Below are 18,093 nucleotides of genomic sequence, written 5' to 3'. Positions count from 1 at the left end.
TCTTCTACACCTTAACATAACGATGTGTTTTATGCCAAATGCCAGAAAAGTGATTGCTGCATTTCATAACAGAAAACAGGTCTGGCCTATCTGATGATGGCACATAGAAAGATGCAATGATGGATGACTTGGGGGAGGGGGTTGCAAATAACTGGAAATAGCTGAACAAAGGGGGTAAAAAGATGGCAGCTGAGGATTAGTGCACACAAATGCAAAATGCTGGAGTTTATTAGAGTACTTACTACCTAACCACCTTAACAAATGCTAACTGTATACCGTAAAGGGACCAAATAACTGCAAAATTAATTATCTAGAAAACTGTCTGAACTCTTAAGACAAATATATAGAGTAAATAAATGATTACAAAACTCAGCACACAAAAATGATCATAAACAAGTCCGGCATCAAAGCTACAGCACAACAAAGTAACATGAGTTTTGATGAGTTTCCATTAGCACCAAAATTACATGAATGTTCTAAACCTCTAGTCATAGAAGTCACAATTCTTGCAGAATTCCAGAAATATCCAGGAATAGACATATTCCAACAGCAAATTATCAGTGCGTACAGACCTCGTACCAGCCAAAGTCCTCAGATAGCAAAAAAACAGCAGACAATAAAAGTCCAATTAAACTTTACTAGGAAGTTCTGCTTATGACAAAATAACAGAACTCAAGTAACAAAGGAATAAAGCTATGGAATACTGGAGAGTTAACTGAATCACCATGGCAAATAATGGAAGACGTCTGCCTGCAATAAATGAATAGAACTCTAGAATACTGGAACACTGGTACAAAGTAAGAAAACAGTGGTATCATCCAAGACTGCTAATTCAAACACGTCAAGTTCTACATAACAAATCAGCAGCAGCAGCTTGTAAGCCAGAATTAGAAAGTTAATAATTAAAAATATATATATATTCCGAGAGCACTGACAGAAGCAGATAAAGCAATGACAGTCCAAATTCTGTCCATAGGCATTTCGGAACAGTGCAAAGTACTGTAATTGGACCACACCAACCCTGATGGGAATTATTACCTGGAAGGAGTAGAACAGATGGAAATAAAGCAGGAGAGCGATCTGGGGAATGGTGATGTTATCGGGATTCGACAACTAAAGCCAGAGTGAGAGGGCAGTGGCTGCAAAAAGAATGTTGGGATGTTTCCTCAGGGGATATAGTTAAGAAACAGGTCCACTCTACAGGACCTTGGTCAAACCACATCCCATGTACTGTATGTATTCATAGAGGCTCATAAAAGAAAAAAGAATATAAGGAAGAATTCATAAGAAAACTAGCAAAAAAGGTGAAGGAATATGCCCAGCAGCTATAGCAGCCAGAGCACAGATATAGCTACCTAATCTAGAACAGAGTGCCATCCACTGACCTGGGTTCCCCTCAACTTTAGGTTGAGAAACAAAAAAAATAGTTCTTCCCTCTTTTTAAACTACTACAAACTGCTTACCACATTCTGTACTACACACACCACCACAGATCTTCATTTCTGACCACAAATGGAATACTGGCATAATGCACTAAAGACTGATCAGGGTCTACCAATCATGTCCACTAGCAGTTTGTGACTGGCTAGATGCCTGCTTCGTAACACACTATCTAACCATCTGAGCTACAGTACTTCCCACCTGAAACATGACAAGCCAAGGTGGACATGCCAGTGCATAAGGTCAGGTCAGAGAGATGAAAAGTGGTCTTCCTAAACAGGAATGGCAGAGGTGGAAAGAAGGGTGGTACTACTGGCAGATTACAGGGTCTGATTACTCCCTGGAATTCTGGAAATTATTTTTTTTAATTAACAAGATTGCTGATCCTTGGAGAGGGAAACCACAGATACATTCAAGAGGGTATGGGCCACGTAGAAAAAGTTTAAGTGGAAAAGTAGGAGTGAAGGAAAGATAGAATATCAATGCAATTAAAAGGCAGACTATCCTAGAAAGGCATATCATCTCCTTTTGCCATAAAATAAATGTTAACATTTTTAATGAGTACACATAACTTGCTGCTAATGTAACAGTCTTAATATGGCAAAGATTTTTATGCTAAACTACTTTACAGTATTGAGTTTTTTTTTTCCTAGAATAAACTAAGGACTGTGAATGTCTTCCATGTAAATGTATTTAGCTCAAGTGCTGTAGACTTCTATCAAGTCCCCTGAGCAGCAGACAAATGTAATTACATTTGTATTCCAGCATCTGAACACACAGCAACTAGAATTCAGATAAAACTAATTTAACTAAATAAAAAACCTCACATGTATTTATTGTTGGTAGTCAGGTAGGCTCATTGATGCAGAATATTTTCCTTAATGGGAAAACAAGGAATTAAGTGATATATCCAGGGTTAGGCAGACATCAAATGAGGGATGTTGAGATTCAAATGCTAGCCTTCCACTTTGAAGTCCAATTCTGTAAGCACTGCATAATTCTGCTGAGTTTCTAGGAAAATACTTCCCACACACAGGTAAATTTTCTGAATTGGTAAATAACTAGGAACAAGATGTTTTTCACAAACTACAAGAAGTTATGATTTATAAATAGATGACGCGCTCCATGAAAGGATACAAACTAAATCATTCTCATCAGGGCTGCTGATATATCTCTCACATCATAAGGCTAATTAAAGCAGAATACCAAGTGAAGAAAACAATACTTGTAGTTTATCATAATATCTGAGACTTTACCTTTAACCATATTTTTATAAGTGAAAGAGGGAAAACAGAGGTGTAAGACCACGAACTGTTAACAAGCAGCTTCATGTGGTTCAGGGTTTGATTCCCTCAGCCTTCATCTGCCTGCTGCATGACTCTGAGAAAGTCACTTAACTAGTGCTCCAAGGCCGAAACTGAAATGGTCCATGTGGATTACTGTGTACACCGGTTAGCGAATTAATTGATATACATCTGAAGTGGACCTACGGCCCATATATAAATGTTGATTTGGTTCTGTTCCCAAATGTCAAGGAATATAAAAAAAAGTGCTTCATATTTAGAAGTTGACCAGAATCATGCATGCAAACACCCATACATTTTTACCTCTAACAGCAGATGATATTTTTAAAGAGATTATGTAGCCATGAATTATGAAGTTTTGTATATGTTAAAAATCCTACAGTGAATTTTCTTTCAGTTCCTGAATGCCACCACCCCCCCCAATAGAGTGGGAGAAACTTTTACAAGAACATTTTATTTTTTGACAGCTCAAGCCAAAGAACTCTGTTTACAATAAGATGCAGTTAAATGTCCCACTGTGTATATTTGTTTAATCACAGAATAACGGTTCTGCTGGAATCTTGGATTTTAACTTGTTTTCACAGCTGGAATACTGCAAATTTTAATATAAAACAGAGTGCAATGAGGGGGTGTTCACTTACAATTTAATGCATACAAGCTGACATTTTCCCTTCCCACACTAGCACCCTTCACCTCACCAGCCCTGGAAGTCTGAGGAACATACTTGAATATAAATATTGTGATTTATAATTAGTCAGTGCTAACATGTCCCTTGAGGTCCTCCTATCCTTAACAAATAGCTATGTATTTGTATGGCCCACTCTATTCCCACCCATGTTCAGAAACACTTGGAGCCTGACGAGCACAGGAAGTGTAGGCGTTCCCGAATTTTTTGGCTAGGACTGCATGGTCTTCATGCCAGCTGCATGTGAAGATGATCCAACTTCTTGCAAGATCTGTTGTTTAGCATCCTGTCCTTCCCTACTGAGACATGAAAACTAGGCTCTAGTGAGCCGTCAGAGCTGTCTTACCTTTGTTCATATCGATAAGCTGTTTCTTCTTCTGCTGCCGTTCCAGTTTTTCTCGTTCAGCCTTCTCCTTTGCAATCTTGGCTCGTTTTGTTTTTTCTTCCATCTCACGTTTCTTGTTGTTTTCTTTCACGGCCTCCTACATTGTAGACATGAAGCACATTTAGCACTATTAGCACAGGCACAGCAAACTACAATGGCTACAGGCAACTTTATCAAAATAAATGTACTTAATTTAAGATAAAGGTAAAGAATTGTATAGGGCTCAAAAACATTCCCTTTGATTATTTTACTGAGTGAGATATAAAACACACACCAGTTACAAGCCTAAAATGAACTTCTGAAGCAACAGTGCTTACTTATGAAAAAGATTTATCCAAAAAATAATACAAAGTTTCTTCTTTGTTACAGACAGCTATTTATTATTTGACTGCACAGAGTGCATTTCATCTTGTATCAGAATGATTCTGTGAATTATTGAACACAGGGTAACCATGGACACTATCTTACCTCTGTGCTTTATTTTAAAGGCAGAAGAACAATGAGAATCATAGTATACTAGTCCACAAGTTAAATGTATTTATTATTTATTTTACTTACTGACGTTTGATTACCAGGAAAGTCTGACGGGGTACAAGCCCATTTTCACTGGAGTCCCAGGAAGAAAAGCTCCAAAGTATTTCAAAACATTTTAAGAGCAATAATTGCACAGTCTTTAAAATAATACAAACAACTACAGTTTAAATAATTACTCCAAATTAGAGATATTATAAAAACATTGGTTAAGGACAGATACAAGTTATATGATCATGATTTAATAGTTTAGAGAAATTTTAGCCAGTTTATAGTGAAATTACAATCTGAAGTGAGAGAAAAACAGGCTTATGATATGTTATTTACCAGGCTTATTGCTAAAAACAGTGATAACATAACGCACAGAGAATGAGGTAACCTGCCTGGAAAACTGTAGACTAAAGAAAAATCAACTTGCAGAGGATTACCTGCAACACAGGTCTTAATAAACTATTTTATTAATATTCTTTGACAGTGCTACAGTGACAACAGACGAGAAAGCTGCTTTAACTTTATTCTGCTTGAACTACAGAAAAGCAAAAAGATGATTAAAAATGGCTACTGGACCTGGAAGCAGGAAATGGCTTTGATATACAAGTTACTGACTATGTAGTGGCAGCAAAGAATGTGACAGTCTGGTGTTAAACCCATTCTCTAACGTGCTATCAGAATAACAAGAACGCAATAAGCCTATCGTGTTAATTAAAGTTGTCGCTGTTGAAGAAAACATTCGTCAGCCAGTTTACCATGTAGATCATTTTACAGCAAAAAAATGTATTTTGCCTGCTTCCTGAATAAAAGCCTAACATGAAAACAGTGGTGGCTATGTGCATGTGGTTTACTTTCATTCTAGGACAGTTTAATGAGACATAATACAGTAATACAACAAGCTGAAGGATACCTTGTGAGGATATGCTTGCATTTTGAAAATTGAGAAAGGGAATATTTCCACAGGTTTGGCTTTTTGCAATTCAAGCCATGAAAAAGAGACAAAGTGAGCCAAAATGAAGTGTTGAAGCTTGCAGACTAGCCTGACATGATGCCCATCCATTACTTGAGGTAGCTGTGGTCTTGACATATAATTGTCTTCAGGTCTTGTATAATGACTGTCACAGTTCCAGTAATGTGGTTAGTCACATCAGTCTGTGGAAGAGTGCATTTACAATTGGTCTTCAGCTGCTGTATAATGACTGACACAGTTCCACGAACATGGTTAGTGGCATCAGTCTGGGGAGGAGTGCAGTTACAATTGATCTTCAGCTCTTGTATAATGGCTTGCACAGTTCCACTAACATGGTTAGTGGCATCAGTTTGCAGAGGAGTGCAGTTACGATTGGTCTTCATATCTTGTATGATGACTGGTTAATCGCATCAGTCTGTGGAGGAGTGCAGTAACAATTGGTCTTCAGCTCTTGTATAATGACTGGCACAGTTCCACTAATGTGGTCAGTGGAATCAGTCTGTGGAGAAGTGCAATTACAATTGGAATATAGTAAGGATCAATCCACAGATGAGTTCCTGCAGTAGTTATTCATGATTAGCTGGTACTGGACAGGTTAAACTGGCACTGTCCCTCTTTTAGTGGTGACCCAGCAGAAATGAGAGGATATTAGAACTGCACTAGAGTGGTTACAGAAGACAGTACAGATTAAATCTTGCAAAACTAAGTTTTGAAAAACTGATGACAAAAAGAGTGTGCAGCAATTTGAGCACTTGTGCATTTAAAACTATTGTACACACTAGGAGATCATAAACATTTAAGTGGAGATTCATATGTAATTGTAGGTGATGACACATGGTTGTAAGACAAACATCGAACAACAGTGGCGGCTGGTGACTTCAAATCAAAGGGGGGCTGCAGGAGCCAGCTGAATGGGTGGGGTCAAGGGGGAGGGGTCTGGCCAACCAGAAAGGGGAGGAGCTATGCTCAAAACCACAAAAACTAACTTTAATTAAATACGCTGCCCTGGGTGGCAAACCATCTTTGTGAGAGTCCAATCAAGACAAAAATATGTGTAGAAGAATAAAAATATTTTAATGCATTGCCTGCATGACAGCTTACTTAATATCTAGATGGAAACAAAAGGTTGTGAGGCATGAAAAAATAAATTACTTTTTAAATACATTATTGGAATGCCAGTCAAAATCAAGTACAAGCAAAACCAGAAGCACTTAACTCAAACCACTTCTCCTTGCACTGCAGTTCTAATTATAATTTATATTCAGCTTTATTAAAGTGCCAAGTAACATGCTGAAAGTAGAAATCTCTGTGATGCCCCCACTTGTAAAAATGTTTCTTATCCAAAAAAGACCTGCTGCCTGACAACTATCTACTTGTTTCATGGGGAAAACATGTAAGTAAAAATGAAAAGCAAACAAGAAACAAGCTCAAGATACATTGCTTAAAGGATTACTGTACAGGTTATGGACCACACATGACTGGCATTCTGTTTAGTTTACGGGTAAAGTCTGTAGAGATGACTGGAAGTCTCCAACAAGTGTAATGAGCTTTTTAAAATAATGGAATCCTGTCCTTTAATACCCAAGGCTTATACATTATCTAGTCAAGTATTCTCTGCATGGCAACAACAGAAAGGCTTTCAATGTTGGCAATTCTTTAACAGTACGCTTATTAAAGCTTACTTGCATCTTATGATCTCAGACAAGCTTACATTATGGTCATTAAAGCATTTCTACTTAAACACAGAGCAACAGGCACTTTGAGTAATAAGCATAAATCAACAGTACAAAAATATGACAGAAACCAGACCTTTCTGCAAAATCAAGGACAGATGAAAAGCCACTGTAGTACTTGTGTCTACCTTGGATGGGGGGGGGGGGGGGGGCACACTGCACATTTACACTGCATAACTACTCCTTGCCTTGCTTGGACACATCCAGAGTCAGTACATGGTGGAGTGGGGTGCAACAAGTATGTCGCAATTTGAAATGTCTCTGGCTGACTGTGATGGCCCTGACACGTGTCAAATCTCTCAACCTCAGAGCAAGAAATCTGGACAAAGCCATACACAGAAGTGGGACAAATGCCCACAAATAAGGACAATTTTTAAATATTGCTCTAATAAACTTAGAAAGATAATAGAATAGGTCTTGCATTAGTATGACTATGAAGGGTATAAAATTTGAAACTCAAATGCCTGCCATTATTTTCTAACTTCAGTCTTTAGTGATTTGTCACTAATTTGCCAAAAAACACAATTTTATGAAAAATGGACCAAATGTGATGCAAAAATATAAAATAGCCACGCAATACAGCTGGGAACCTGTCTAAGAAGGGACACTTTAATATTAGTACTGCTAACTTGAGCAGCTGACAAAATAAAATAATCTAACATGCATTTCAAGTAATCTATAACTTTGATTATTACAGTTATTTCTTAATTGTAAACCCTCCATGTTTTCTTCCAAAATTGCTGTTTTGCAGAGGGATTATTAGGGGGAAGAGCAACATTTTAAGCCAAAATCGGAGACAGTTGAGAGGTTGGCTATGCCTAATTCTATAAAGCAATTTATTTGCATGTACCTCTCAACCTGTTAATGCAGTAAATCTGAACAAGGCCAAATATACTGGGGGAACATATAAACAGTACTAAAAATTGCTATTGTATAAATTGAGACAGTTGATAGAATAACAGTTCTTACTTTAGCATGCATTTTTCTGAAGGTTATGAAGTCTGAAACTCAGTGTATCATTATTTAGTGACTTAATTTCTAAATGATTTGCCAGAAAACTACAAATTTTATGAAGAACAAACCAAAAATAAGAAGCAAAACTCTATTCATTCTTTGAAAATCTGGACAGTTGGGAGATATAGTTCAGCTGGGCCTGTCTGAGTTTGCTGCCCTTCCCCCCTGACAAAATCACGGTTGAATGGAGCCTCTGCAGCCATTCCAATGAACCATTACTTGGCTATTTCACTCCATTTACCATAAACACTAATGTGCATACTGCTTTACTTGTATGATGAGTTGGACTTCATTTGAAAGTTTTATTTTGTATTTTACAGCACAAACACTAAGTCATCTACTAAACAAAGCAATGCAGTCTCACAATGAAAACTTAACATTAAAACTTCTCTGCCCTTGAAACTCACATTCATTGAAACAGCATTGAAACCCACATTCAAAGAAAATACATTTTGCCAGTGGCAGATAAAGATTAATTTTGGGCTGTTTTCAAATCATAGGCCCCTTGCATATGAAACATACATGTGCTCTTTGATACACCTTCCTCATTGTACTAAATTATATTCCTTGTACAATATATTACAGTTGTTAGAGGGCGTTTTAAATTTGTTTTGAACATTTTTCCAGTAAGCAATGAAACAAAATGCATGCACCCATAATGACAAAACTGCCCAGTTCAGAACATTTATCATAAAAGTCTACTCAGACTTCCGCAGTCCACCATTATCAGTAAATATGCACAATTCTACAGTCCACCGTTATCAGTAAATATGCACAATTCTACAGTCCACCATTATCAGTAAATATGCACAATTCTACAGTCCATTATCAGTAAATATGCACAATTCTACAGTCCATTATCAGTAAATATGCACTCTCTGAAGAAGTAAAAGTCATCTAAATAATTCCACATTAAATAAATCTGTAACTAATGAAGAGGTTGCTGCTAGCAAACACCTTTATATTTCATGGTTTCATCGAAAAATAAAGTGCCAGTTGCCCCTCAGGAATAAATTGCCTATATTACATTAAAAAAATGATAAGCTAGTAATATTGCAAGAGGAAATGGATGGCAAACTGATAATGGACTCATAGTTAGTATCTTCACCAAGGAGAACATTCTCAGTACAGCAGCATCCACCCCTTGTGGGAGTAGAACCCACAGCCTTTTGCATCAAAGGCAAGTACACAACTTGTTGTGCTATTAACAAGGCAAACCAACTTCACTTAAGCAGCACTAAACTTCTGTTCCCCTGCAGCTCTCAGCTCCTTGTAAAATCTACTCAATACTCAACTTCGTAGCACAAGTAAACTGGAAAAAGCCAAAATGTATTGGGGGGGGGGGGGGTCAAAAGCCCAAAAACCAGGGACACAAACATTGCTTGTATAATCTTGGAAATTTGCTAGAACCATACATTTTACTGCCAAGCTCCCTGTGCAAAACAGAGCAACATACCACTATGCCAAATCAGCTGCTTTGTAAAAGAGGAAGACTGAAACTTAAATGGCTATCATTTAGTGAATTCAGTTCTCACCATAGCTGTCAACCTCTTAGTACAAAACACCTGGACAAACCCAGTAATGAGGGAATACAGCCCTCAAACATTCAGTGAATTCAGTTCTTGCCATAGCTGTCAACCTTAGCACAAAAAACCTGGACGAAGCCAATAATGAGGGAATAAAGTCCCAAAAATTGGGACAAATTTCAAATATTCATCTTATAAACTTAGAAAATTGCTAGAATAAAAGGTTGTGTTACGGTTGTGTTACTATGTATTTTCTGAAGAACATGAAGTCTGAAATTCAAATGCCTGTCAATTTTACTGCTGACAGAATAAAAACAATTTTCAGCAGAGACACGTCTTTGTAAAATGACAGGGCACCAGAGCAAATCCACACAAACACAGGGAGGAGATGCAGACTCCACACAGAAGGCACCCCAGTCAAGAATCAAACCAGAAAACCTATAGCTGTGAGGCAACAATACTACCACTGCACCATCAAATATGCAAGGACTTAAACATTCAGAAACCTGAAGTCTGAAATTCAAATGCCTGTCAATTTTATTTAACATTTGTTAATCAGGACAGTCTGACTTGGAACAAAAAAAAATTCAGCAGAGGCCCAGGAAGAAATAATGCAGACATGTCTTTGTAACATGGGAGGACACAAAAGCAAACCCACACAAACACAGGGAGAAGATAAAGACCCCACAAAGAAGGCACCCCAGCCAAGAAGCAAACTTGAGAACCTGCAGCTGTGAGGCAACAATGCTACAACTGCCCCATCAAATATCAAGCATTGCAACATTTACAAACCGCAGATATTATGAGGAACAGATCAGATCAAACATGAGGCAAAAATCTGCAGTTTTTTTTTTCACAAATGGTGGTGGGTAGGGAACTAAGGTCTTTAACACCTGCATACAAGGTACATGGTTCAAGCCTGAGGTATTCCCTACCACACACACACAAACACCTGTAGTAACAAACCACAAAAACTAAATATACTGCACTGGGTGCCAAACAGTTGTCATGAGAGTCCAATCAAGACAAAATGAAGTGTAGAAGAATAAAAATATTTCAGTGCATTGGCTGCATGACAGCTTAATATCTAGATGGAAACAAAAAAGGTTGTGAGGCATGAAAAAATAAATTACTTTTTTAAATACATTAATGGAATGCCAGTCAAAATCAAGTTTAAGAAAAACAAGCAGCACTCAACTCAAACTACTTCTTGCACTGCAGTTCTAATTATAATTTATATTCAGCTTTATTAAAGTAACATGCTGAAAGTAGAAATATCTGATGCCCCCACTTGTAAAAATGTTCCTTATCCAAAAAAAAAGACCTGCTGCCTAACAACTACTTGTTTCATGGGGAAAACATGATCAAAGTAAAAAATGAAAAGCAAACAAGAAATAAGCTCAAGATACATTGCTTAAAAGGATTACTGTACAGGTCATAGACCACGCGATTGGCATTCGGTTTATGGTTAAAGCCTGCAGAGATGACTGTAAGTCTCCAAGTGTAATGAGACTCTTAAAATAATGTAATTCTGTCCTTTATTACAAATACTGGCATATGCATTTCAATACCCAAGGCTTATACATTATCTAGTTAAGTATTCTCTACATGGCAACAGAAAGGCTTTCATTGTTGGCAATTCTTTAACAGTATGCTTATTAAAGCTTACTTGCATCTTGCAATCTCAGCCAAGCTTACCTGATGGTCATTAAAGTATTGCTACTTAAACACAGAGCAACAGGCACTTTGAGTAATAAGCATAAATCAGCAGTACAAAAAATATGACAGAAACCAGACCATTCTGCAAAAATCAAGGACAGATGAAAAGCCACTCTAGTACTTGTGTCTACCTTGGATGGGTGGGATTCTCTGCACATTTACACTGCATAACTACTCCTTGCCTTGCTTCGACACATCCAGAGTCACTACATGGGGGAGTGGGGTGTAACAAGTATGTCACATTTTGAAATGTCTCTGGCTGACTTGTGATGGCCCTGACACATTTGTCATACCTCTCATTCTCAGAGCAAGAAATCTGGACAAAACCATACAAAGAAATGGGACAAAGGCCCAAAAATAAGGACAATTTTTAAAATATCGCTCTTATAACCTTAGAAAGCTAATAGAGGTCTTGCATTAGTATGAATTTTCTGAATGGTATTAAATCTGAAACTCAAATGTCTGTCATTATTTTCTAACTTCAGTCTTTAATTATTTGTCACTAATTTGCCAAAAAACACAATTTTATGAAAAATGGACCAAAAAATGTGATGTAAAAATATAAAATAGCAACACAATACAGCTGGGAACCTGTCAAGAAGGGACACTTTAATATTAGTACTGCTAACTTGAGCAGCTGACAAAATAAAATAATCTACATGCATTTCTGAAATAAAAGTAATCTGATTATTACAGTTATTTCTTAATTATAAACCCTCCACATTTTCTTCCAAAATTGCTATTTTGCGGAGGAATCATTAGGGGAAGAGCAACATTTTGAGTCAAAATCAGGGACAGTTCAGAGGTTTGGCTATGCCTAATTCTATAAAGCAATTTGCATGTACCTCTCAACCTGTTAATGCAATAAATCTGGACAAGGCCAGATATATTGGGGGAACATATAAACAGTACTAAAAATTGCTCTTGTATAAACTGGGACATAAATCTGGACAAGGCCAAATATATTGGAGGGAACATATAAACAGTACTAAAAAATGCTCTTCTATAAACTGGGACAGTTGATAGAACAGGTCTTACTTTAGCATGCATTTTTCTGAAGGTTATGAAGTCTGAAACTAGGTGTGTCATTATTTAGTGACTTAATTCCTAAATGATTTGCCAGAAAACCACAATTTATGAGGAACAAATCAAAAATAAGAAGCAAAAAATCTATTCATTCTTTGAAAAAAAACACAATTTATGAGGAACAAATCAAAAATAAGAAGCAAAAAATCTATTCATTCTTTGAAAATCTGGACAGTTGGGAGGTATGGTTCAGCTGGGGCTGTCTAAGTTTGCCACCCTTCCCCCTCACAAAACCCTGGTAGAATGGAGCCTCCCTGCAGCCATTCCAATGATCCATTACTTTGCTATTTCACTCCATTTACCATAAACACTAATGTGCATACTGATTTACTTCTATGATGATTTGAACTTCATTTGAAAGTTTTATTTTGCATTTTACAGCACAAACACTAAGACATCTGCTAAACAAACTTGGCATTAAACCTTCTCTGCCCTTGAAACTCACATTCACTGAAACATTAAAATCCACATTCAAAGAAAATACATTTTACTCGTGCCAGATAAAAATTAATTCTGGGCTGTTTTCAAATCATAGGCCCCTTGCATATGAAACATACATTTGCTCTTTGATACACCTTCCTATTGCTTTGAACATTTTTCCAGTAAACAATGAAACAAAACTGTCCAATTCAGAACATTTCCATCATAAAAGTCTACTCAAGCTTCTACAGTCCACTATTATCAGTAAATATGCACAATTCTACAGTCCACCATTATCAGTAAATATGCACAATCTCTGAAGTAGTAAAAAAGTCATCTAAATAATTCCACGTTAAATAAATCTGTAATGAAGAGGTTGGTGCTAGCAGCAATCACCTTTATATTTCATGGTTTCATTGAACAATAAAGTGTCTGATGCCCCTGTGGAATAAATTGCCTAAATTACATTAAAAATAAGCTAGTAATATTGCAATAGGAAATGGATGGCAAACTGATAACAGGCTCATAATTAGTATCTTAACTTTCAGTACGGCAGCATTCACCCCTTATGGGAGTAAAACCAACAACCTTCTGCATCAAAAGCAAGCACACAGCCTGTTGTGCTATTAGCACTAAACTTCTCCTCCCCTGCAGCTCTCAGCTCCTTGTAAAATCTACTCAATACTCAACTGCATCTCAACTTTGCAGCACAAGAAGTCTGGAAAAAGCCAAATTTATTGGGGTGGGTCTAAAGGGCAAAAACCAGGGACACATAAAACATTGCTTGTATAATCTTGGAAAGCTGCTAGAATAAAATGCTGTGTTACCACCATACATTTTACTGCCAAAGTCCCTGTGCAAAAAAGAGTCGGAACAACATACCACTATGCCAAATCACCTGCTTTGTGAAAGAAAAATGCTGTGTTACCACCGTTCATTTTACAGACAAGGTCCCTGTGCAAAACAGTCAAGAGCAACATACCACTATGCCAAATCAGCTGTTTTGTGAACGAGAGGAAGACTGAAACTTAAATGGCTATCATTTAATGAATTCAGTTCTCACCATAGCTGTCAACCTCTTAGCACAAAACACCTGGACAAACCCAGTAATGAGGGAATACAGCCCTCAAACAGATTCAGTGAATTCAGTTCTTGCCTTAGCTGTCAACCTTAGCACAAAAAACCTGGACAAAGCCACTAACAGGGTATTATAGTCCCAAAAATAAGGAAAAATTTCAAATAGTCATCTTATAAACTTAAAAAATTGTTATAATAAAAGGTTGTGTTACTATATATTTATTGCTAGAATAAAAAGTTGTTTTATTACGTATTTTCTGAAGACTATGAAGTCTGAAATTAAAATGCCTGTCAATTTTACTTCTGTTGGAACAAAAACAATTTTCAGCAGAGGCCCAGGGAGAAATACTGTAGACACGCCTTTGTAAAATGTCAGGATACCAGAGCAAATCCACACAAACACAGAGATAAGATGCAGACTCCACAAAGAAGGCACCACAGCCAAGAATCAAACAAAAAATCCTGTAGCCATGAGGCAACAATACTGCCACTGCACCATCAAATATGTAAGAAATTAAACATTCAGAAACCTGAAGTCTGAAATTCAAATGCCTGTCAATTTTATTTAACATTTGTTAATCAGGACAGTCTGACTTGGAACAAAAAAACAATTTTCAGCAGAGGCCCAGGAAGAAATAATGCAGACGTGTCTTTGTAACATGGGAGGACACAAAAGCAAACCCACACAAACACAGGGAGAAGATACAGACCCCACAAAGAAGGAACCCCAGCCAAGAATCAAACCTGAGAACCTGCAGCTGTGAGGCAACAATGCTACTACTACACCATCAAATATCAAGCATTGCAACATTTACAAACCACAGATATTATGAGGAACAGATCAGATCAAATATGAGGCAAAAATCTGCAATTTTTTTACAAATGGTGGTGGGTAGGGAACTCAAGTCTGTAACACCTGCATACCAGGGTACAGGGTTCAAGCCTGAGGTATTCCCTACCACACCACCATGAGCACCTGGGGCATTTTCACACACACACACACACACACACACACACACACACACACACACACACACACACACACACACACACACACACAAGTTCCCTACCAAAGCAGAAAGCATAACTTCAAACACTAAGTTCCCTACCAAAGCATAACTTCAAACACTACCATCAAAGTAAAAAGCACCATAATTAACATTAACACACTTACCTGTCCTGGCTGTCCATTCTCCATAACGTACATCCAACATCCAAATGCCCGCGCAATAATCCAAAGACCCGCGAGATTCGATGAAACCCCTTCCCGACGAGAGACTCAATTCCTGACTGCTGGTGTTGCAGTCCGGCCCCGACGCGTTTTCCCAGCGAGTCTGTGCACTTTAAAAGTGCACAGACGTCTCCTCGTTTCCCTACCAGGACTGCCTGGAGCATGCGCAGTAGACTCACAATAGTCTGGACCAACTGCGCATGCGCGAAGTCCGTGAATTTTAAAACCTTTTTTTTTTTTTTTTTTTTTTTTAATTTCTTTTCACTTCTTTTTGTTGAGGGGGCTGCAGTCCGGCAGTCCAATTGCACGGGCCGCCCCTGTCGAACAAGATGCACCTCTTTATGAATGTAAATCACTTTACAATCTGCTTAGTTACTATGTGACAACCATTACACATACTGGTGTTTTTCAAGGGTGGCCTGGTAGGCTAGGACTGGATAAGTGGAGTGTTGTGAACTGTAGAATACATAGCTGAAGACTAGAGGAACCAAACCCAGGCTTTCTGGGTATAGGCCAATATTTGCTTATAGCCACATGCAGAATATCCCAAAAAGGTATGAGAGCGCAGATGGTCTAGGTAGGATTACAAACTGTGAATAACAAACAATGTAAAATGGGAAAGACGTATTCTGTTCGTTAAAGACATTATGGGGCTCCTAGCCAAGATGAAAATAACGTGAAGTTGGTGATTTGGTAAGAGAACTCTGATGTGTTGATTTATTGTTGTCAGTTTCACTTGATGAAAAAAATATAAGTAAATCTATATCTGGATGACAAATCTGATATAAAATCAATAAATAACAAAAATGCAAAAATAAAATGCAAAATAAATGTATTAGATTGAGATGAACATTTAAGCTCACACAGAAATAAATTAATCCCAGCTGTGAACACTGAACGGTGACGGATGAAATTAGAAACACAGGATATCAGCCAGGATTTGTGAAAGCAAACATGCTAGTGAAGTAAAGCTAAGGAACGATTACCTGTAACACTACCTACTTCTCTGTGTATTATCACAGGAAAAAAGCTCCAGCTCACCATAAGACCCCATTAGGAATGGGATATATTAGTAGAGCCAACAGCCATGTGTTTGATTGCTGAGTATAGGATTGCTTATCTGATAAAGTAAACCTGAAATCTATCAAGAAAAGAGAAAAAACAGGAAGACATGGCACATAGAAACAACAACGCACTACAATCCTTATTCATATTGTGCAACATGGGCTGGTGGCTGCAGTGGTTAAAAGGGCTGTACCCAGCTCTTATCTTTGTGTCTGTGGAAGGACGAGTAATTGTTATGTAGAAGGGTGACTGTGCATTGGCAGGCTGTTGCAACAGCCACCTACCCTGGTGGTACACACACATGCCTAGGGAGGGGGATACTATGCAAGTATGAGACAATGTTGGTACACAGGATTCCTTACCGTACTGCAAACATGCTGCTTTTCTGCAGCTTTTGTTAAGGGATTAATCAATCAGCTGATGTAACACCACTATGTGTTGCAGCAGTCAATTCACTGTCAGGGGTACAAAAGTATCAGTTTAGAATACTGTGCTCCATTTTAGGGACCCAAATAAAAAACAAAAAAAACAAAACAAAGAATAACTGATAAGAGACTGTGCAGGATGATTCATTCATTGCCTGATATCAGCTTTATGTTAGTCAGTGTCATGGGGAGACCCTAATCCTGGCACTCAACATCTGCACTCCAGACAAATGGCCACACTCTTGGACAGCAAGGCAGCCTACTGCAGGGTGCACACTGTACACCTGTAGGCAGTTTACAGGCTCACCAAATCACCTCATAGCATGTTTTTGTGACTTTGAAGGAAACCAGAAATTCAAAGAAACCTCTACCTAGACACATGAAGCACATTACAGACACTGCACAGTGGACAGCCTATCTAGGATCTGAAAAGAAGACCCTACTGTTGTGAAGCAATGATACTATTACATCACTGTGCTACCATAGTACCAGGCAGATCTGCAAATTGACTTAAGCCTAACAAAAAAAGTCTTCTTACGATTAACATAAAACAGTAATCATCTGTATTGCAGTTGGAAGTAATTTTGTTTCTGTGAGACAGATATTTGGAGAAACGTAGGTATGAATGTGAAAAAGCCTGCCAGTTAAGGTACTGTAAAATGCTGAAGAAGATGAAAATAGTTGCATTGTGGTGAAAAATACCCACAGAACCTAGAAGTGATAAAGTGTATATGAGATGTTTTAGCACTAGAAAGCAATCAGCATTAAGACTAGCACACATATATTAACAACACTGCTAACAGCTAGGAAAATTAACACAAATGTAGGCTCGTTTTGGGTACTGCAAGATAACTGCCAATGCACATTTCATTTTTCAACCACTGCCCCTGTTCCCTGTGCTTGTTAATGACTGCATCTCCATCAGTAAATGATCCATGAGTCTATCAGTTGTTTATTCCCCACCTAAAATGGCAAGCCTTCTTGTCACAATTATTGCCATGACAACAGATGGCACTGTCAAAACAAAAGATCATGATTTGAAGTGATGTATGATCTAAAGGGGACAGATGACCTTTTGAGGGATATCAATCTTGACTGTGTATACACATCTTAAGTAATAAATACACCAGAAGAGAAATGCATGAACTATAAACAAAATACATACTGACGTCTATCTAAATATTATGTTTAACAAAGGTTTCACTGAGATAAGAATAGTTCTCCAGCCTTACGATATGAAATCATGTACAGTTAGTGGGACTATCATGAAAAAATGTTAGTGGATTTAAGATACAAGAAAGGAATGTTTAATTCAGTCTGGTTAGTGGGCAAGACCTTGAAGTGTCAAACACAAAATGTGTTTTAATGCATCTAGATTTGCACTCAGGCTGCCTAATCATAGTAAAGTAGCAATCGACACACATCAAAATATCCTCAGCTGCTAGTTCCTGATGTGATACCATGGTACACATGTTTCATGTCATATAGTAG

At 37.7% G+C, this 18,093-nt stretch overlaps 1 protein-coding gene across 2 annotated transcripts in view; it reads right to left on the bottom strand.

The window, feature by feature from the left end:
- Positions 1–18,093, bottom strand: part of DIAPH2 (diaphanous related formin 2) — a 5,354,951-nt gene that overhangs the window by 674,563 nt on the left and 4,662,295 nt on the right. For both annotated transcript variants that reach the window (XM_044057628.1, XM_044057629.1), the window contains exon 25: positions 3,776–3,911. In XM_044057628.1, the coding sequence (XP_043913563.1) occupies positions 3,776–3,911 (136 nt within the window). The remainder of the gene's footprint in view (positions 1–3,775; positions 3,912–18,093) is intronic.

Source organism: Protopterus annectens, chromosome 15.part0, assembly GCF_019279795.1.
Source record: "Protopterus annectens isolate FY-2018-M chromosome 15.part0, PAN1.0, whole genome shotgun sequence".
Lineage (NCBI taxonomy): Eukaryota > Metazoa > Chordata > Ceratodontiformes > Protopteridae > Protopterus > Protopterus annectens.
The sequence above is the reverse complement of the archived record's forward strand: the minus strand, read 5'-3'. Positions and strand labels throughout refer to the sequence as shown.